Here is a 23,641-nt window from a genome sequence, read left to right as displayed (position 1 = left end):
TTAACAACCTTTCCTCCTGTACTAAATATGACTGTAAACAACTGGCAATAGCTGCATCTGAGCCCTGTTTGTTTGTTTGTTTGTTTGTTTGTTTAATTTGAAAATGTAAATATATATATATATAAAAAAGGATTAACAGGTTCATGGATACAGTATGACAGAGTTTTAATCGCAGTGTATTTTATTTCCTTTACTGGCATTATTGAAATGAAGACGAAGCAAAGCTCTTCGGTGTTGTGCAAATTATTCCATGCAAGGGTTAATCATTCAAATCAATACTCAGGAGACATATAATTTAATCATTTTATTATTTTTGATTTAAAAGACCATTTATTGTAGTGCTTTTACATGCATTTTCAATCTTTTAAACAGTGTTTTATTATATTATTTTTCTTATTCTATTTTAATCTAATAAGTGTTTCAAACCAATGATAAAAACCCAAGTGTAAAAGTCTCTTATTTGCACAGATGCTCGATTCCTGTCATTAGTGTTTAATTCACTCGTCATAATCCTGTCATGATAATGATGATGTGGAAATACATGATTTTCATTAAGATCAAGATCACATCTGGTCATAATTCACCTCAAAATCAAAAGAATGAACAGCTACTGATCAATAAACCCATTTCAGGACCATTAAGGTACTGAGCTGCACTGAAATATTAAAAAAATATTATATACCATCAAATATTTATTGTACAGGCTTTAGTTAACATTAGTGTTGTTCGTTGATATCAGATGAAACATTATTGTAAACCGTTACCCTATGTGCTTTAATCTTTTACAGTAACGAGAAGCTAATAAGACTCAACTTTGAGAATAATGAGAACTCAATAATAAGACTTTGAGAGTAAAACATCAAATCTGTATGATCCTAAAACAAGCTTCATATTCTTATTCTGAGGAGAAAAAACAATATGAAGCCAATTCAGCAACGATCCGTCTTAAAGGGATAGTTCACTTAAAAATGAAACATCTGTCATCATTTACTCGCCCTCAAGTTGTTTCAAACCTGAAAGAATTTCTTTCTTCTGCTGAACACAATTTATAATAGTCTGTAAGCAGTTGATGGACCCCATTGAGTTCTATAGCAGGAAAACAAATACCATGAATACCATGTTCAGCAGAAGAAAGAAATTCTTACAGGTTTGAAACAACTTGATGTCATGATGTCATCTCTGTGTGTGGATGTTATTGGTCTGATGATGTCATCTCTGCGCGTGGATGTTATTGGTCTGATGATGTCATCTCTGTGTGTGGATGTTATGGGTCTGATGATGTCATCTCTGCGCGTGGATGTTATTGGTCTGATGATGTCATCTCTGCGTGTGGATGTTATTGGTCTGATGATGTCATCTCTGTGTGTGGATGTTATGGGTCTGATGATGTCATCTCTGTGTGTGGATGTTATGGGTCTGATGATGTCATCTCTGCGCGTGGATGTTATGGGTCTGATGATGTCATCTCTGCGTGTGGATGTTATTGGTCTGATGATGTCATCTCTGCGCGTGGATGTTATTGGTCTGATGATGTCATCTCTGTGTGTGGATGTTATGGGTCTGATGATGTCATCTCTGCGTGTGGATGTTATTGGTCTGATGATGTCATCTCTGCGTGTGGATGTTATGGGTCTGATGATGTCATCTCTGCGTGTGGATGTTATGGGTCTGATGATGTCATCTCTGTGTGTGGATGTTATGGGTCTGATGATGTCATCTCTGCGTGTGGATGTTATGGGTCTGATGATGTCATCTCTGCGTGTGGACAAATTTCTGATGATGTCTGATATATTGATGGTCTGATGATGTCATCTCTGCGTGTGGATGTTATTGGTCTGATGATGTCATCTCTGCGTGTGGATGTTATGGGTCTGATGATGTCATCTCTGCGTGTGGACAAATTTCTGATGATGTCTGATATATTGATGGTCTGATGATGTCATCTCTGCGTGTGGATGTTATTGGTCTGATGATGTCATCTCTGCGTGTGGATGTTATGGGTCTGATGATGTCATCTCTGCGTGTGGACAAATTTCTGATGATGTCTGATATATTGATGGTCTGATGATGTCATCTCTGCGCGTGGATGTTATTGGTCTGATGATGTCATCTCTGCGCGTGGATGTTATGGGTCTGATGATGTCATCTCTGTGTGTGGATGTTATTGGTCTGATGATGTCATCTCTGTGTGTGGATGTTATGGGTCTGATGATGTCATCTCTGTGTGTGGATGTTATTGGTCTGATGATGTCATCTCTGTGTGTGGATGTTATGGGTCTGATGATGTCATCTCTGCGTGTGGATGTTATGGGTCTGATGATGTCATCTCTGTGTGTGGATGTTATGGGTCTGATGATGTCATCTCTGTGTGTGGATGTTATGGGTCTGATGATGTCATCTCTGCGCGTGGATGTTATGGGTCTGATGATGTCATCTCTGTGTGTGGATGTTATGGGTCTGATGATGTCATCTCTGCGTGTGGATGTTATTGGTCTGATGATGTCATCTCTGCGCGTGGATGTTATGGGTCTGATGATGTCATCTCTGCGCGTGGATGTTATTGGTCTGATGATGTCATCTCTGCGTGTGGATGTTATGGGTCTGATGATGTCATCTCTGCGTGTGGATGTTATGGGTCTGATGATGTCATCTCTGCGTGTGGATCTTATTGGTCTGATGATGTCATCTCTGCGTGTGGATGTTATGGGTCTGATGATGTCATCTCTGCGCGTGGATGTTATTGGTCTGATGATGTCATCTCTGCGTGTGGATGTTATTGGTCTGATGATGTCATCTCTGCGTGTGGATGTTATTGGTCTGATGATGTCATCTCTGCGCGTGGATGTTATTGGTCTGATGATGTCATCTCTGCGTGTGGATCTTATTGGTCTGATGATGTCATCTCTGCGTGTGGATGTTATTGGTCTGATGATGTCATCTCTGCGCGTGGATGTTATTGGTCTGATGATGTCATCTCTGCGTGTGGATGTTATTCGTCTGATGATGTCATCTCTGCGTGTGGATGTTATTGGTCTGATGATGTCATCTCTGCGTGTGGATGTTATTGGTCTGATGATGTCATCTCTGTGTGTGGATGTTATTGGTCTGATGATGTCATCTCTGCGCGTGGATGTTATTGGTCTGATGATGTCATCTCTGCGTGTGGATGTTATTGGTCTGATGATGTCATCTCTGCGTGTGGATGTTATGGGTCTGATGATGTCATCTCTGCGCGTGGATGTTATTGGTCTGATGATGTCATCTCTGCGTGTGGATGTTATTGGTCTGATGATGTCATCTCTGCGTGTGGATGTTATTGGTCTGATGATGTCATCTCTGCCTGTGGATGTTATGGGTCTGATGATGTCATCTCTGCGCGTGGATGTTATTGGTCTGATGATGTCATCTCTGCGTGTGGAGACTGGCGGGCCGGTACACGGGAACCCCCGGGTCGTGAAGCGAGGGAAGGCCTTTGATGGCGTCCGCCGCCTTCTCCGCGATCATGATGGTGGGGGCGTTGAGGTTCCCGCTGAGCATGCTGGGCATGACGGAGGCGTCCACCACCCGAAGGCCCTGGAGCCCGTGCACCCGCAGGTCCGGCCCCACCACCGCCCCCCCGTCCCCCGGGGCGCCCATCTTACAGGTGCAGGACGGGTGGTAGGCGCTGTCCGCTTTACGCCGCACGAACGCGTCGATCTCAGCGTCGGACTGGACCCCGGGGCCCGGCAGAACCTCAGGGCCCCGGAACGCATCGAAGGCTTTCTGAGCGAAGATTTCCCTCGTCAGCTTAACGCTTTCTCTGAACTCCCACACGTCAGCGTCTGTGGGACGGACAACCTCTATTAGTATTTGGTGATTTGTAGGAGTGTCACAATATATCGCAATACAAAAATGCAACTATATGTATTGTGGATAGTTCACCCAAAATAAAAATTACTGTGTGAGAAAATATTCAAGTTTTCAGAGTTTTAGTGTCAGTACTACATTAAACTATAATGTTGAATATAATGTATAATAATGCAATGGGGGATATGTGTGTGTCCTGATAATGCCAGATGTCTGATGTTACCAGTAAAAGTGGCCGACATTATTTTAAATATATCTAGTCAGTGGAAGAGTTCAAGCATATTCGTCTAAAATAATCCAGTATTTTCAGCTTCAGAATCATGAATATTGTTATTCTGGCGTCTCTATTGTCCTGCTTTGGTTTTCAGCAGCATGTCAAAGCCTATTCATTTACACACACAATGTAATATCAAATTTAACATTTTAATCAATAGTACACTTTTTAATAACCTTTTATTGTGTCTTGGAGTATCGCAATAATCTCGTATCGTGACATGAGGGTATCATTACGCTGCTAGTTATCTGCGTAACTTGGGAATGATCAACATTTCAGAAGCTTTTTCTCCACTAGGGGATGAAGAATGATGAGATTCCCTACTGTGTGAATCAACTCTAACCGTAGGAGGTTTAGATGAGAGCCCAGACAGCAACAGTGTTGGCCCAGATCCGGCCCACATCTGGAACACATGGATTCACACGGCCCGGATATGGGCCGGATCTGGGCCGACACTGTTGCTGTCCGGGAGTAAACGCACCGGTGGAGAGGTAGTTCGGCTGGATGATCGGGTGAGCCTTCGGGTCTTTACTCTTCAGCTTGATCCACCCGACACTCGTGCTCCTCATGGGTCCAACGTGAACCTATACACACACACACACACACACACACACACACACACACACACACACACATCAGATCACCTCTGCAGGCAACGACTGAAGCATTATAATGATCTGTCAGGAGACGACATCACTTCCTCAGCTGCGGGTGTTCACACACTACTGTTTATTTCCTTAACGAAATCTAGGACGGAAAATGTTTGTTGATGACCTAAGACGAGGCGATAAGGTCATTAAACCATAACTGTGACTATATCAACATGCAATATCGTTGACAAAAAAATAGTTAAAAAGTTAAATCCCCCAATCAGAGCTTTTCTGTTAAAAGATCATGTTTTCTACAGTGTTTTACTTATATATCTGTAATCTGGCAGCCCTGTCTCTCTCTATTTGATTAAGTTTTCATTGACTAAACAAAAACAGGACAAGGTTGACTAAATATGCTAAAAACTAAAAAGTACATTTTACATAGGACTAAGGGTCACACTTTAGATTATGGTTTAACTCTCACTAACTATTAACTACGACTTTTCCTAATAACTGCTTATCAATAGTTAGTAAGGAAGTTGTAAAGTTTAGGATTAAGGGATGTATAATATTGTCGTACTGAACAAGGCATTAATATGTGCTTTATAAGTACTAATAAACAGCCAATATCCTAGTAATATGCATGATGATAAGAAACTAGTTCATAGTGAGATTTGGACCTTAAACTAAAGTGTTAACCAGACTAAGACTAAATTAAAAAGTAGCTGAAAAAATGAACACTGTCACACATGGTCAAACCTCATTGCAAGGTGATCAAGTTCATGTTACTGCGAATCATTTATATGATTGCTCTCTGCTCTCCACCTTTGGCTTGTTTAGTCTGGGGTTAAAAGAGCCTTAATATTCAGTAATATTAGTGATTTGAGCCGAATAATGGCACTATAGTCTTCTGTAGAGCGGTATTCATAGCTGATCAGGTTTGCATCATTGGCTTTCCTGTTTATCACTGTAAAGCAGCTTTGAACGCATCTGTACTGTAGAAATAAAGCTGGCTTGACTGGAAATCCCCAGCATTGTGAGTGAGTGACTCACTAATAATACTGCTGTTGATATGATTCATAACACATTATGTACACACAGTCTGTTCTCCAGATTGTGAATGTTGGGTACACACCCATCTTCAGGCGTGAGTATCACAAACACACACACACACGGCAGAGCTGTATGAAGCTGACCTGGAAGGCCTCGACCTGGGAAGGGACGCGTCCGTGATCGATGACCTGAGAGGGGAGGAAATGGAACTGGATGTCAGGATGAGGAACGCCGGGACGACTGCGGATGAACCCGCCGCTCTCCAGATGAGCCGTCGCTCCGTAACCTGCAGCAAAACACAAGCCGTTACAGCAAGAGTTCGGCCACAGGGAAACACGTAACCTACAGCGAAACACAAGCCATTACAGCAAGAGTTCGGCCACAGGGAAACACTTAATCTACAGCGAAACACAAGCCGTTACAGCAAGAGTTCGGCCACAGGGAAACACGTAACCTACAGCGAAACACAAGCCATTATAGCAAGAGTTCGGCCACAGGGAAACACTTAATCTACAGCGAAACACAAGCCGTTACAGCAAGAGTTCGGCCACAGGGAAACACGTAACCTACAGCGAAACACAAGCCGTTACAGCAAGAGTTCGGCCACAGGGAAACACTTAATCTACAGCGAACCACAAGCCATTACAGCAAGAGTTCGGCCACAGGGAAACACGTAACCTACAGCGAAACACAAGCCATTATAGCAAGAGTTCGGCCACAGGGAAACACTTAATCTACAGCAAAACACAAGCCGTTACAGCAAGAGTTCGGCCACAGGGAAACACGTAACCTACAGCGAAACACAAGCCGTTACAGCAAGAGTTCGGCCACAGGGAAACACTTAATCTACAGCCAAACACAAGCCGTTACAGCAAGAGTTCGGCCACAGGGAAACACGTAATCTACAGCGAAACACAAGCCATTACAGCAAGAGTTCGGCCACAGGGAAACACTTAATCTACAGCGAAACACAAGCCATTACAGCAAGAGTTCGGCCACAGGGAAACACGTAACCTACAGCGAAACACAAGCCGTTACAGCAAGAGTTCGGCCACAGGGAAACACTTAATCTACAGCCAAACACAAGCCGTTACAGCAAGAGTTCGGCCACAGGGAAACACGTAACCTACAGCGAAACACAAGCCGTTACAGCAAGAGTTCGGCCACAGGGAAACATGTAACCTACAGCGAAACACAAGCCGTTACAGCAAGAGTTCGGCCACAGGGAAACACTTAATCTACAGCGAAACACAAGCCATTACAGCAAGAGTTCGGCCACAGGGAAACACGTAACCTACAGCGAAACACAAGCCGTTACAGCAAGAGTTCGGCCACAGGGAAACACGTAACCTACAGCGAACCACAAGCCGTTACAGCAAGAGTTCGGCCACAGGGAAACACGTAACCTGCAGCGAAACACAAGCCGTTACAGCAAGAGTTCGGCCACAGGGAAACACTTAATCTACAGAGAAACACAAGCCGTTACAGCAAGAGTTCGGCCACAGGGAAACACTTAATCTACAGAGAAACACAAGCCGTTACAGCAAGAGTTCGGCCACAGGGAAACACTTAATCTACAGCGAAACACAAGCCATTACAGCAAGAGTTCGGCCACAGGGAAACATGTAACCTAGAGCGAAACACAAGCCGTTACAGCAAGAGTTCGGCCACAGGGAAACACGTAACCTGCAGCGAAACACAAGCCGTTACAGCAAGAGTTCGGCCACAGGGAAACACGTAACCTACAGCGAAACACAAGCCGTTACAGCAAGAGTTCGGCCACAGGGAAACACGTAACCTACAGCGAAACACAAGCCGTTACAGCAAGAGTTCGGCCACAGGGAAACACGTAACCTACAGCGAAACAAGCCGTTACAGCAAGAGTTCGGCCACAGGGAAACACGTAACCTGCAGCGAAACACAAGCCGTTACAGCAAGAGTTCGGCCACAGGGAAACACGTAACCTACAGCGAAACACAAGCCGTTACAGCAAGAGTTCGGCCACAGGGAAACACGTAACCTACAGCGAAACACAAGCCGTTACAGCAAGAGTTCGGCCACAGGGAAACGCGTAACCTACAGCGAAACACAAGCCGTTACAGCAAGAGTTCGGCCACAGGGAAACACGTAACCTACAGCGAAACACAAGCCGTTACAGCAAGAGTTCGGCCACAGGGAAACGCGTAACCTACAGCGAAACACAAGCGGTTACAGCAAGAGTTCGGCCACAGGGAAACACGTAACCTACAGCGAAACACAAGCCGTTACAGCAAGAGTTCGGCCACAGGGAAACACGTAACCTACAGCGAAACACAAGCCGTTACAGCAAGAGTTCGGCCACAGGGAAACACGTAACCTACAGCGAAACACAAGCCGTTACAGCAAGAGTTCGGCCACAGGGAAACACGTAATCTACAGCGAAACACAAGCCGTTACAGCAAGAGTTCGGCCACAGGGAAACACGTAACCTACAGCGAAACACAAGCCGTTACAGCAAGAGTTCGGCCACAGGGAAACACGTAATCTACAGCGAAACACAAGCCGTTACAGCAAGAGTTCGGCCACAGGGAAACACGTAACCTACAGCGAAACACAAGCCGTTACAGCAAGATTTTGGCCACAGGGAAACACGTAACCTACAGCGAAACACAAGCCGTTACAGCAAGAGTTCGCCACAGGGAAACACGTAACCTACAGCGAAACACAAGCCGTTACAGCAAGAGTTCGGCCACAGGGAAACACGTAACCTACAGCGAAACACAAGCCGTTACAGCAAGAGTTCGGCCACAGGGAAACACGTAACCTACAGCGAAACAAGCCGTTACAGCAAGAGTTCGGCCACAGGGAAACACTTAATCTACAGCGAAACACAAGCCATTACAGCAAGAGTTCGGCCACAGGGAAACACGTAACCTACAGCGAAACACAAGCCGTTACAGCAAGAGTTCGGCCACAGGGAAACACGTAACCTACAGCGAAACACAAGCCGCACAGCAAGAGTTCGGCCACAGGGAAACACGTAACCTACAGCGAAACACAAGCCGTTACAGCAAGAGTTCGGCCACAGGGAAACACGTAACCTACAGCGAAACACAAGCCGTTACAGCAAGAGTTCGGCCACAGGGAAACGCGTAACCTACAGCGAAACACAAGCCGTTACAGCAAGAGTTCGGCCACAGGGAAACACGTAACCTGCAGCGAAACACAAGCCGTTACAGCAAGAGTTCGGCCACAGGGAAACACGTAACCTACAGCGAAACACAAGCCGTTACAGCAAGAGTTCGGCCACAGGGAAACACTTAATCTACACCCAAACACAAGCCGTTACAGCAAGAGTTCGGCCACAGGGAAACACGTAACCTACAGCGAAACACAAGCCGTTACAGCAAGAGTTCGGCCACAGGGAAACACTTAATCTACAGCGAAACACAAGCCATTACAGCAAGAGTTCGGCCACAGGGAAACACGTAACCTACAGCGAAACACAAGCCGTTACAGCAAGAGTTCGGCCACAGGGAAACACTTAATCTACAGCCAAACACAAGCCGTTACAGCAAGAGTTCGGCCACAGGGAAACACGTAATCTACAGCGAAACACAAGCCATTACAGCAAGAGTTCGGCCACAGGGAAACACTTAATCTACAGCGAAACACAAGCCATTACAGCAAGAGTTCGGCCACAGGGAAACACGTAACCTACAGCGAAACACAAGCCGTTACAGCAAGAGTTCGGCCACAGGGAAACACTTAATCTACAGCCAAACACAAGCCGTTACAGCAAGAGTTCGGCCACAGGGAAACACGTAACCTACAGCGAAACACAAGCCGTTACAGCAAGAGTTCGGCCACAGGGAAACATGTAACCTACAGCGAAACACAAGCCGTTACAGCAAGAGTTCGGCCACAGGGAAACACTTAATCTACAGCGAAACACAAGCCATTACAGCAAGAGTTCGGCCACAGGGAAACACGTAACCTACAGCGAAACACAAGCCGTTACAGCAAGAGTTCGGCCACAGGGAAACACGTAACCTACAGCGAAACACAAGCCGTTACAGCAAGAGTTCGGCCACAGGGAAACACGTAACCTACAGCGAAACACAAGCCGTTACAGCAAGAGTTCGGCCACAGGGAAACACGTAACCTACAGCGAACCACAAGCCGTTACAGCAAGAGTTCGGCCACAGGGAAACACGTAACCTGCAGCGAAACACAAGCCGTTACAGCAAGAGTTCGGCCACAGGGAAACACTTAATCTACAGAGAAACACAAGCCGTTACAGCAAGAGTTCGGCCACAGGGAAACACTTAATCTACAGAGAAACACAAGCCGTTACAGCAAGAGTTCGGCCACAGGGAAACACTTAATCTACAGCGAAACACAAGCCATTACAGCAAGAGTTCGGCCACAGGGAAACATGTAACCTAGAGCGAAACACAAGCCGTTACAGCAAGAGTTCGGCCACAGGGAAACACGTAACCTGCAGCGAAACACAAGCCGTTACAGCAAGAGTTCGGCCACAGGGAAACACGTAACCTACAGCGAAACACAAGCCGTTACAGCAAGAGTTCGGCCACAGGGAAACACGTAACCTACAGCGAAACACAAGCCGTTACAGCAAGAGTTCGGCCACAGGGAAACACGTAACCTACAGCGAAACAAGCCGTTACAGCAAGAGTTCGGCCACAGGGAAACACGTAACCTGCAGCGAAACACAAGCCGTTACAGCAAGAGTTCGGCCACAGGGAAACACGTAACCTACAGCGAAACACAAGCCGTTACAGCAAGAGTTCGGCCACAGGGAAACACGTAACCTACAGCGAAACACAAGCCGTTACAGCAAGAGTTCGGCCACAGGGAAACGCGTAACCTACAGCGAAACACAAGCCGTTACAGCAAGAGTTCGGCCACAGGGAAACACGTAACCTACAGCGAAACACAAGCCGTTACAGCAAGAGTTCGGCCACAGGGAAACGCGTAACCTACAGCGAAACACAAGCGGTTACAGCAAGAGTTCGGCCACAGGGAAACACGTAACCTACAGCGAAACACAAGCCGTTACAGCAAGAGTTCGGCCACAGGGAAACACGTAACCTACAGCGAAACACAAGCCGTTACAGCAAGAGTTCGGCCACAGGGAAACACGTAACCTACAGCGAAACACAAGCCGTTACAGCAAGAGTTCGGCCACAGGGAAACACGTAATCTACAGCGAAACACAAGCCGTTACAGCAAGAGTTCGGCCACAGGGAAACACGTAACCTACAGCGAAACACAAGCCGTTACAGCAAGAGTTCGGCCACAGGGAAACACGTAATCTACAGCGAAACACAAGCCGTTACAGCAAGAGTTCGGCCACAGGGAAACACGTAACCTACAGCGAAACACAAGCCGTTACAGCAAGATTTTGGCCACAGGGAAACACGTAACCTACAGCGAAACACAAGCCGTTACAGCAAGAGTTCGCCACAGGGAAACACGTAACCTACAGCGAAACACAAGCCGTTACAGCAAGAGTTCGGCCACAGGGAAACACGTAACCTACAGCGAAACACAAGCCGTTACAGCAAGAGTTCGGCCACAGGGAAACACGTAACCTACAGCGAAACAAGCCGTTACAGCAAGAGTTCGGCCACAGGGAAACACTTAATCTACAGCGAAACACAAGCCATTACAGCAAGAGTTCGGCCACAGGGAAACACGTAACCTACAGCGAAACACAAGCCGTTACAGCAAGAGTTCGGCCACAGGGAAACACGTAACCTACAGCGAAACACAAGCCGCTACAGCAAGAGTTCGGCCACAGGGAAACACGTAACCTACAGCGAAACACAAGCCGTTACAGCAAGAGTTCGGCCACAGGGAAACACGTAACCTACAGCGAAACACAAGCCGTTACAGCAAGAGTTCGGCCACAGGGAAACGCGTAACCTACAGCGAAACACAAGCCGTTACAGCAAGAGTTCGGCCACAGGGAAACACGTAACCTGCAGCGAAACACAAGCCGTTACAGCAAGAGTTCGGCCACAGGGAAACACGTAACCTACAGCGAAACACAAGCCGTTACAGCAAGAGTTCGGCCACAGGGAAACACGTAACCTACAGCGAAACACAAGCCGTTACAGCAAGAGTTCGGCCACAGGGAAACACGTAACCTACAGCGAAACAAGCCGTTACAGCAAGAGTTCGGCCACAGGGAAACACGTAACCTGCAGCGAAACACAAGCCGTTACAGCAAGAGTTCGGCCACAGGGAAACACGTAACCTACAGCAAAACACAAGCCGTTACAGCAAGAGTTCGGCCACAGGGAAACACGTAACCTACAGCGAAACACAAGCCGTTACAGCAAGAGTTCGGCCACAGGGAAACACGTAACCTACAGCGAAACACAAGCCATTACAGCAAGAGTTCGGCCACAGGGAAACGCGTAACCTACAGCGAAACACAAGCCGTTACAGCAAGAGTTCGGCCACAGGGAAACACGTAACCTACAGCGAAACACAAGCCGTTACAGCAAGAGTTCGGCCACAGGGAAACGCGTAACCTACAGCGAAACACAAGCCATTACAGCAAGAGTTCGGCCACAGGGAAACACGTAACCTACAGCGAAACACAAGCCGTTACAGCAAGAGTTCGGCCACAGGGAAACACGTAACCTACAGCGAAACACAAGCCGTTACAGCAAGAGTTCGGCCACAGGGAAACACGTAACCTGCAGCGAAACACAAGCCGTTACAGCAAGAGTTCGGCCACAGGGAAACACGTAACCTACAGCGAAACACAAGCCATTACAGCAAGAGTTCGGCCACAGGGAAACGCGTAACCTACAGCGAAACACAAGCCGTTACAGCAAGAGTTCGGCCACAGGGAAACACGTAACCTACAGCGAAACAAGCCGTTACAGCAAGAGTTCGGCCACAGGGAAACACGTAACCTGCAGCGAAACACAAGCCGTTACAGCAAGAGTTCGGCCACAGGGAAACACGTAACCTACAGCGAAACACAAGCCGTTACAGCAAGAGTTCGGCCACAGGGAAACACGTAACCTACAGCGAAACACAAGCCGTTACAGCAAGAGTTCGGCCACAGGGAAACACGTAACCTACAGCGAAACACAAGCCGTTACAGCAAGAGTTCGGCCACAGGGAAACACGTAACCTACAGCGAAACACAAGCCGTTACAGCAAGAGTTCGGCCACAGGGAACCACGTAACCTACAGCGAAACACAAGCCGTTACAGCAAGAGTTCGGCCACAGGGAAACACGTAACCTACAGCGAAACACAAGCCGTTACAGCAAGAGTTCGGCCACAGGGAAACACGTAACCTACAGCGAAACACAAGCCATTACAGCAAGAGTTCGGCCACAGGGAAACACGTAACCTACAGCGAAACACAAGCCGTTACAGCAAGAGTTCGGCCACAGGGAAACACGTAACCTACAGCGAAACACAAGCCGTTACAGCAAGAGTTCGGCCACAGGGAAACACTTAATCTACAGCGAAACACAAGCCGTTACAGCAAGAGTTCGGCCACAGGGAAACACGTAACCTACAGCGAAACACAAGCCGTTACAGCAAGAGTTCGGCCACAGGGAAACACGTAACCTACAGCGAAACACAAGCCGTTACAGCAAGAGTTCAGCCACAGGGAAACACTTCCTGGTTGTTTACTCACCAGGTCATCAGAGATGCATGACTTTCTGTCCTCTGTCCAAGACAAATTAAAGTTTTTGAGCGGCACATTTTCTAGGATTGTTCTCCATCTAATGCAAGTGGACGGTGCTCAACGTAGAGCAAATGTTGCAAATAAACCTGTTTTGCAATGGGGGTCGAATCATTATGATTACAACTGTACGTTAAGTAAAACAATAGTTAAGTACACAGTGTGCTTATGTGTTGATGTATTGTAAAACACACATGCTGATATTGAGAGTGATACAGGTCGGGTTAGGACAGGTTTGGTGGTTTAAGGGCGGATCAACAGTGTCATTATAGATGACAGAAACGCAGGTGTTTTTAAATATAAGAATGCTGTAAAAACATGCATGTACATCAGTGCTTCTCAACCTTTCTGACTTCCAGTACAACAAGACAGAAAGGCCCAATGATTTTTCTAGTTGATTGTGATTTACCGGACTAAAATGTATATTGATTATAAAAATGCCCATGGAGTCATAAGATTTGAACTTACACGACTTTTCCAGGTCAATTTTTTATTGTTTTTTTATCTTATTTTCAAGTCTTTCTTTTGAGTGTTTTGTCTAATTGTTAATCATTGAGTAAAGTCCCATTGAGGTACCAGGTTGAGATAAACACAATATGTGCATTAATTTAAATACATAGTAGTTAAAGACACCTATGTAAGGACTGGGCCAGGGTGAATCTGAATAACTAAATACCTTCGTGCTAAAATCCCAAAGCCTTTAGCTCCAAAAGGCCTGGAACTTGAAAAAACACACACACACACACACACACCTCCCCCACAGCTGACACCCACACTCAGGACAGAGCGCGGTGTCCGCTTACAAGACATTAAGACATTTTATGACATTTTTGGAAGGTCCCAAAGGAACTTCTTTTCTTTAAAAGACATTCAACCAGATATATTTGATGTGTTTTTATGTGTGTCCATTTGCCCATGTCACATTGGAATAACTGTGACTTTATCATTATGCATTTTTACATTTAACTGTCTATTCCCCAGTATTGTTATACGTCGTTCTTGGTCTTGTTTTAATTCTCATGATCCAGCGGAATTAATCAGATACAAGAAATTACAGTAAAAGTTATGATTCTATGTGCACCAGCTTTTGGGGACAGTAAGAACCAAAACTTAACATGCTGTCAGAGCCTGGGGCCTTAGATAACAGCATTTACGACCGCACCAGGAATGTCAGAGAAGTATGTCTGTCTCTCTCTCTCTCTGAATTCTAACCAAGGAGGAGAAATGAATCCTGTATTCATATATATATGCTATTATATATCCACTTGAGAATTGTATGAACGACGTATCTAAGTTCCCTATTTCATGAGTTGCCTTTCTGTGGTTTGGTCTATGTTTCTCGACAACTCTTAATTGGATAATGTTCAAACTTTGCCAACTAATGTTTAACCAAATCCATTGGTGGCAAGTTTGGTCTCGATAAACTCCAATCTTCGTTCCCCATTTGTTAATTGACATTACATTTTGCTAAACTTTGTGACACATTAGTATTATAAGAATTGTGAAGATTCTTCTCTTAAACAACCGACGAGATTAGGGTTTCAGATGTCTCTCTCTGGAGACAAAGGGCCATAAACCCAAAGTCCCGCCTGTAAACTTCCAACCCTCTAATTGGCCAAGCCAACAGGAAGAGGCTGGATTTCTCATAGTGTGATAAATGACGCTTCTCCTCTGCGCTCGCTCTCTTCCTGCCGTGTCATGATGTAACGTCTCGCCTCCGGGCGAGCTCTTCGCCTTTCTTTTATTTGTTTCTAGTTTAGTTTGTGTTTTTCAGTTGTAGATAAGTCTCTGTGTTTAATTCCAATCGACGATTGAAAAGAAAACCCTGTGACATATCTCTTCAGCAAATCCATCTACGAGGGACCTTTAAACGAGCGCGCGCTCTCTTTGAAGGAGAAACACGCGCACGTGACCACGTGACGCGCCGGACCGAGAGACACACACGCTTCTTCAAAGCCATGGAAAGATGCAACGTTAACTCCGCGTGATTTCCCCGTAGAGATCTTTATTCCCTTTTTGTTAGTCAAAGTTTTGTTTTCCGTAGCCGACTCAGTTCACTTCCACGAAGTGAAACGAACTTAGCCGAACTATTTCCCTTTGGAAATGTTACAACAAAGACTGTAAACCTCCGTTCAACACGCGCGCCACGCAACCCACGTGACGCTTCCTCACACCCAAAAGGACTCAGCTCACGCGGCCAGACAGGGCCGTACAGGAATGTTTCGGCACAGAGAGAAACCATAACATACGTTGATTGCAAGTATAAATCTCTTTATAGAGCTTCTAAGAAGTTTTAAGATGATGTTCCGTGTTGTAATCGGAGAGGTGAATGTCTTCCTGCCAATGAAATTCTCCCAATTTCTCTGTTCTCTCTCTCCCCATCCCCTTTCCTCTCTCTCTTACTCGCTCACGCGTGTACGTTATCCATTGTCCAAACTTTATGCATTTCTCGTTCATTGATGTCTTATTGTATTGTTCATTGTTGTCTATGTGTTTGTAAATACATATATCCCATGTAACCGTAGTAAATACATAAGTAGTCATGCCTTTATTAAATCCATTATATTCATTTTGATTGATGTTACTGTGTCTGCTCATACTCCAGGTCTCTGAAATGAATAGATCAAGCTACGGCTTTGCTTTATAAATTAAAAATACTTTTAAAGAGTATGTGTTTATAGGGCAGAAAACCCAGTTCTTCTGGCCAGAGAATTGCGTTTCCTGAAATCCTATGAAGTAAGATGATATGTGGGATTCCCCCAATATTAATCTGACAATTGAGCTAATTAAATTTTACCTGTCTGTAAAACGTGATCTATGCAATCAACTTGTAGTTAAAATGCAAGGATACACGTATGCATGCAGGTAAAGTGATAGATCCTCCCTTAGAGGGAGAGTAAATTCAATGTAAGATTGATCTAATCCAAACATGTATGAATAATTATTAATTACCAATTATTAATTAATTTATGCAAATTCCCCACGGATTAGATCCGCCCTGAATCCTTACAAATGGTGGAGAATGCGGGCACACTTTAAACTTGTTTCTGAGCAAAAATCAGTTTTCAATCTATGTGTATATTGTTATTTAATATTGTTTATGTAATATTTAATATTACACGTGCGCATCGGAGTGAACGCTTGCGAACTCCCGATCTGATTTAACAAGCTGCTAAATGTTCAAACATCTTAGTCACTTTTAATCGCTAAAAGTAAACTGCAGTTCATAGTATTAAATTTGTCCCACAAAAGACGAAGAAACCTCTTTTGAACGACGACATTTTTAATGTTAAACTCCCCTGTCCGAACGATGTTCTTCTGTCAGGGTGAAGACAAGATTTAGTGAATCGATGCTCTTTCACTATTCTTAAAAAGGCCTTATTTTATAATCGTTACATTAACGATAAACTCCGGGTTAAAACATTGACGTAGCTACTCAATTGTAAAAACCTAAAGCATATTTAATCATAGGTGCTATTTGATATATGTTATGGGAGTCGAAAAACAGATGAATAATTCCTGTTTTCTCTCGCACAACGCAGCGACGAATCCTGCTAGATGTGCTTGTAAAACATAGCACCGAAAAAAAAAAAAAAATCCAACACTGAAAACATTTTTAAATCATAAAATGCTATTTGATAAATGTTATTTGGATCCGAAAAACAGATGCCTAATTCCTGTTGTCCACAATTTACGTGTAGTGCAGCGAAGAAATCCTGCCACGCACTTGTGTGAAATATAGCATAGAAAAATCCAAAACTGAAAACATTTTTAATCAATGCCATTTGATAAATGTTATTTGGAGTTGAAAAACAGATGAATAATTCCTGTTTCCTTTTGCACGACGCAGCGAAGAAAACCTGCCAATGTGTTTAAAATAAGTATAGCACCGGAAAGAAATCCGTCGAGATTTAAATGAGACAGTGCATGTCCCCCGAGACAATCGAAAGCGGGCTGGTTGCCATACTACTGCCAAACGCTAGGGTGCGCCCTTGAGTGTTTTCCAGTATCAGATTGCCTCCACGCCCTCCATGAGCGCAATAGCGCCATCGTGTGGACACTAGCGGTAAAGCGTCTTTTCTTCAATTTTCTCTTCCCACAACTTCAAAGTTTACCAGTGAGATTTTGAACTCGTGTGTCTAACTTTCAATGCATGGCAATTTACAGCCTCGTTCACTAACATGATTTTCCCTGCCTTGACTGTGTGCACTTGTTTTGGATTTTGGTTCAAACCACATTTGAACTTAAAAATTCAAAACTATGTCTTAGCAGTTTCTGATGACCGCTCTGTGTTGAAATGGCTTTCTCCCAGTTGATCTTATGTTGGATACTACCACTGACACCTCACTGTGGTCGTGATCATCAAATATAAGGCCAACCCTTAATTTCCTACACTTATTCAAATTTGGTTTGAAACAAACAGATTTCAAGGTTAATTTGAATTAAGTCTCATTGCCCGTTGGGAATTGTTTTATGGCTTTTTCTATATTTCCCTTTTCAAATTATTTTTAATAATTCTGATTTGATTTTATTACAACTGTCTCCTTGCTGTTCTAGAAGTTACTTAACATCTATGTATACGCTTGATTTGAATCGTATTTAAACCAGTTTGAATGCAATTTAAATCAAGTTCTCTGTCAGCCAGCTTGACCACTAAGAGGAAGTGGCCCAAACCCCTTTGTGGCCCAAACGCGCCACTACAGCCTGCTTCCTCCTGTGCTCTTCCTGCGGCTCTAAAACTCTCCTCCGAAGGGAGACTAGGTTATTCTGATAATTAACATTGTCATAATTCCCTTTGTTTTTACCATAATTTTAGTAAAGCCGTTGCCTTTGATTTTTCTAAAAAAAAAAAAAAGACACTCAATTTGATTTAGATAAAAGAGCTTTAATTCACGTTGAGGTTCAATTGTTCTTCATCCTGTTTTGTGTTCGTAGGTAGAAATCTCTCTCGGGCTGTGGCGATTTGACAGTCAGCTCTGCTCGAGGTCCGGCGGGCTGGTTCGTCTGATCTGCGTCACCAGCACTGACTGAGCACGGGTCTCGGACTTTCCTGTATCTTTCCCTTCGTGCGGCCCGCAACACGACATTACCAATGCGGCACCGCCGGTTGTGTTCCAGGTCAAGTTGCTTGCGAGGGCGCACCTAGGTACAGATGCACCAAAAGGCCCGGGACACTGCTGTCAAGTGTTTGGGGCGACAGAAGGACCAGCCACGATACTGACTTCGAGCGGAATGACCTCATTTCACCCCAGGCAAACTAGAAAAAGGTATTAAACCCATCCACTTAGTATTGGCCACAGAATCTATGAATTCCCCCGGTCATTGAAGCGTGTGGCTCCCTTCTCCTCTCCGAGCCACAAACCGCAGGCTTAGGCCTCTTCCCTTGTAACACTTCCTGTGTACTATTGACGCCATTTCATTACAGAACTTTCCATCTTTAATGGTTGCATGTTACTTCAAACTTTGCTATCTTGCCACTGCTCTTTTCTGTTGTGCTCTGTTCCTTTCAGTTCACCTAGAAGACAGAACCTATCTGAGACCACAAGGAACGCTGAATAATAGTTTGACAAACCAAGCCGTTAGCATAGACAGGTGACCACTAAGCTACCGCCCTGTTAAATTTTATTCAGGCCCATACTGAACTACCTAAATTGTCCCACCGAATGATTTAACTGTCTGCATCAGTTAACCAAAATTTTCATACACGGCATAGCCCGTATTATAGCTCGTTAAACGTAGAACGAAATTGCACTGGTCTCTCTGCGTGTGTTGTGTTCCTCTCGCCCACAGTGAAGCCAGTTTGTTCCGGTCCCACAAAGACTGGGACAACCTCGACACATGGCTGACGGCCATGACGGCTAACTTCCTGCCCGAGGACGCTAGTGACCCAGAGCCTCGAGCCAAGAGCATCGCAGACGTGGACAAGCTGACGGCGCACAAACCAAGCCAAAGCTCCCACGACAAAGACCGGTCAGACACGTCAACCTCACTTGCCAGCTCATCACACAAGAACGTCTCCACGAAAGGAGCCGCATCGCCCTGGAGCACAAAGTTGCAACGCTAAGGATGCAAGCCGAGGATGACAACGACCCCTAGCTACAAGAAGGAAGTGGAAAGACTTCAAACCGCCCTGGCTAACCTTCATCGACACAGACCGAAGTGAATAGTCAGAGAAAAGAACCAGAGAGGAACTCGACGAGAAACTCCGACAAAGTGAAGCCTCTTGCAAAGAGCAGAGACCGAACTGAAAGAGACTCGAAAGCGCACGGCCTGCGAAAAACCCAAAAGAGGCCCGTGCGACCATCCACAAGCCCGTTCAACAGAGACAAGATCTCGAACACGAACTTGGCACCGATCACACAGAGTCGCCACACTCTGTTAGACTGCAGCATGACCTGAAAAGGGGAAACACACACCACAAGTTTCCCCTGACCGGTCCGCACATTTCAGCCAACGCACAAGAGCTGAAAAGGGGGGTGAAAAAGCCCGCCTTCCACACATCTCTGACAATCTACAGGACATTGATTTTTCACCTGCAGTCTCCAACCGGTGAACACACGTCACAGACACCCAGCAGCACAGACCTAGAAGAACCTGTGCTACCACCACCGGCTCCGAACGAGTTTGCTGTGGAACTTACAACGAACCTGTGACTGAGGACACAAGTTTCAAGAAACTTTCCCTCCAAAACCCGTCAGCCACCATAGTTCTTCTGCCCCCACGCAATGCCCACTCAACGATGCGTGAAGGTCCCCTCAGTAAGAATTCCTAAAACCCCAAATTCCTGAACTGCAAAACCAGAAGACACACTGCACGAACACCGTGCAAGACTCAGCTAAAAGGTCCTTGATCAACATCGGACATAAAACTTTTAAAAGTAGATGAAAGTGTGCTCAAAGAGTTGCAAGACTCTGCGTCTGTAAAATTAGAATTTTACTGATTTAAAGGAATCTTAGACGGACATGTAAGCCTCAACGGCCGACAGACTATGCACGACTCTTTTGAAACAAACGGTTTCTAGATGTTGAGTAAATCGGCACCGCTAAACATTAGGTTCCGTGACAGTGAAGAGTTACATAGAACACCAGCTCCAAATAGGGTATACGTTACCTTGACGCCAGAGTGTAGTAAAATCACCTGAGTTCTAAACTACCGTTAACCCACGGGCGTGCACTTGATCCTCGCGATCCAACTAAAACAAAACGTGCAATACGTGTTTCGATCGCTGGCTTGTCTAAATGCCGATAAAACAATAGCTGGAATTGACATCTCTACTTCAAGTAAAAGAGCCTTAGATTCTCAACTGGTATCAGTAACTTCAGCATTAAAGCGTAAGTCTGTGTGAAAAAGGTATCATCTCAGCAGCTTGTAATCTGTACCGATATCCATTCCGCTTTGGTTAAAAGGAAATCCAAATCGCGGTATGACTAAAACCTGTTTCTGACAAAGAAACTCAGAACAGTGTTATCTATGTAGACCCGGGTGATGCTCCCCTTTCTACGATGTAAAGGCCCTCAAAAAAAAAAAAAAAGAAAAAAAAATTGTTGCTAGATTGATGTAATTCACCTAAATTTTGGCTGCATCTACAAGCAGAAAGCTACTAAGCGATCAAACCAAGTCACGTGCTGAAAAATCAGCATTTATGCACGAGAAGAAACGTAACTACATACGCTTAGACAAGCGTTGACTTGCAGCAATTCTATTTCCTTACTTTGTAAACAAATAGAATAAGTCATGTAAAGTAAAGAGCAAAGTTCCATTAGTACAATTAGCAAATGCCAAAACACATTTGCAGTTTACTAAATGGAACATCAAGTTCTTGAAAAACAAAGTATAGGCGCCTCCTGTTAACCCGTTAAAACGTGTGTGATTCATGTAAAATGTACAGACAGTCTTCAAGTACTGTTGAATTGTTCTGACATGCTCTGGTTCCCATGACAACAACTTGCCACAGGAAGTGTTAACTCGTAATGTCACTTTTGTAAACAAACCAGCATGGGTGGCTAAGCTAAATCTAGCCTAGCATCCAGCTAACTTAGGCTAAGCTAACCTAGCTCCCGCACAGCATAGGCTAAGCGAAATAACTTCCACAGTTAGCAGCTAGCATAATTTACTTGAACCCTTAATCACCGCCTGTGTTCCACAGGGCAAAGTATTCTAGAATACTTTCCTCAACACCAGTTAGGGTTTCTAATTATCCACTTTCCGTGTTTGCAATTCTTATTAGCTAAAGTTCACCTTCACTGGTTTAGGAATACTCCTTGCTAACCGTTGAAGACTAACTTCGCAGATCCCCTGTCAATTAAACTTAAGTTTAACTACATGTAAACTGCGTAACTAACTACAGAAGAATTTGTATAACCATAGGAATTTTCATCTGCATGTTGACTTAACCTTTGGAGGGACACACACGATGTGGTTTTGAACATGCAACCGCTACAACCCACTATAAAGTGGTGATCAAAGCAAATCCAAAGTGTAGTCACTAATGCCACTGATTATTCTCGACTTCAGATCATTCCTGTGTTTGATCATTTTATTCCATTTTGCTTTAATTTTTTTTATTTTTATTTTCCTCATTAATTATTTCATTCCTTTGACCTTGATAATAATAGCAAGCAGCTATTCCCTGGTCTATTAGGTCATCTATATGATTTAAATTTTTTTTTTGGCCTCTCTTGTCCGAGTGTGGTTCCATCTCCTATAGGGCCCAGAAAGGAAACAGACCCCCTTATTTGTTATTTTGGCTTAATTTCAACCAGTGCACTCGTTTTGTGACCCTTCAACACCACTACTAGAGTCCTGAGGATTGACAATAAGCAGAATTTAAATAAGAAAGCACCATCGGAACCACACAAAACTTAGCCTAACAGTCACAGCTAAGATAAGGACACAAGAGACACTTAGCTTTATGTTAAATGCTTAACGAACCTATTAAGCAGTAGTTCTGAACTTTTAGGGCCACGCATTAATCACTCACAACAAGTGTGCCAGAATGCCACAGAGCCCCTGCCTAACCGCTCATCAGTCACGACACCAGCCCAGACGCCAAGACTTCTGTAAAGCCTAATCAAAAAGGGGGTGGCACGAAAACTCTACCTAACCACCACCAGAGACATTGATTTGAGCCTTGAAGGCCTGCTAGACACTAGCTCGAACACCACGCTAATGTCAGCCCAACTCTCTGAAAGACTCAGTGCTACAGCTGAGCATCAAAACGAACTCTCAAGTCCCAAACATGTGAGCTGAACGTGCAATCCTACAGCCAAAACAACATTTGGCTCAAAACAGGTAGCTTCCGTTCACCCAGTGTACCGATCACGTACCCACTTCCGATTGGCCAAGTTCTGTTAAATCGCTTTGAGCCTTTAATAGACCCTAAACAACTGAATGTCTGAGCTCAAGTTCAAAAACCCCTCCCCCTCCAGTCACACAGGTCAAGAGAACCTAACTGGCAGGTCACAGAGGTCACAAGAACTCCCTCAGCCAGCCATAAAGGCACAGCCTCAGCACCAAATGGAGATGTGAACTTGCTACCCTGCACCTTTTAGCTCACCAAAGACTGTGACTAACCAAATGAACTTTGAGACAACCACCTCTCTACCCCTCCAACCACCCACGACCGCCGTCTGCACCCACCGACAACCGGTGCCTTCAGCCAACCTGCGTCGACAAGCACATGCTGCGTGCACTAAACAACATTCAGCGTTCTGCACCTGATGCCATCACCGCGCCACAGCTTGTGATGCCACAGTGCAAAAGGGGGGTAATGCCAATGTATGCCGCTGCACGCCGCAGCACCAGAGACACTTGCAAGACACTTTTTCCTCCCTTTCTCTCTTTCTCTCTCCCTTTCACTTTTACCAGGATGCTGCTGTGCCTCCAGCCAACCAGAGGGCAACCGCACTCGGACATCTCACCAGGTCTGGCACCAGGACTCCTTTTCTGCCGGACCCGCACTCAGAAAGTGAATGTGCCACCTGATCCTTACAACGCCTACAGAACACACTACCCCAGCGTAACAACACAATACAGCTGGGTAGGTGCCGATGGACAAAGGACTCCCGCACTCACGCTGAGACCGTGGTTGAACACATGCTCAAGCAACTTGAGAAAATGACTGTCACGAGCACTCACAACAGAGTGCATCCCT

The 23,641-nt window shown here is 45.0% G+C and overlaps 1 protein-coding gene across 1 annotated transcript in view; it reads right to left on the bottom strand.

Moving 5' to 3' along the window:
• Positions 1–3,276: 3,276 nt before the first annotated feature.
• chdh (choline dehydrogenase) overlaps positions 3,277–23,641 on the bottom strand; it is a 42,514-nt gene continuing 22,149 nt past the window's right edge. Inside the window, exons 6-8 of the mRNA XM_056240448.1 lie at positions 5,907–6,049; positions 4,602–4,704; positions 3,277–3,821 (exon numbers count right to left, since the gene is read on the bottom strand). Coding sequence (XP_056096423.1) covers positions 3,403–3,821; positions 4,602–4,704; positions 5,907–6,049 — 665 coding nt within the window. The 3' untranslated portion in view covers positions 3,277–3,402. The remainder of the gene's footprint in view (positions 3,822–4,601; positions 4,705–5,906; positions 6,050–23,641) is intronic.

Source organism: Rhinichthys klamathensis, unplaced genomic scaffold, assembly GCF_029890125.1.
Source record: "Rhinichthys klamathensis goyatoka isolate OS25496 unplaced genomic scaffold, OSU_Roscu_1.1 h1tg000599l_1, whole genome shotgun sequence".
NCBI lineage: Eukaryota > Metazoa > Chordata > Actinopteri > Cypriniformes > Leuciscidae > Rhinichthys > Rhinichthys klamathensis.
This window is presented reverse-complemented; position numbering and strand designations above follow the sequence as displayed.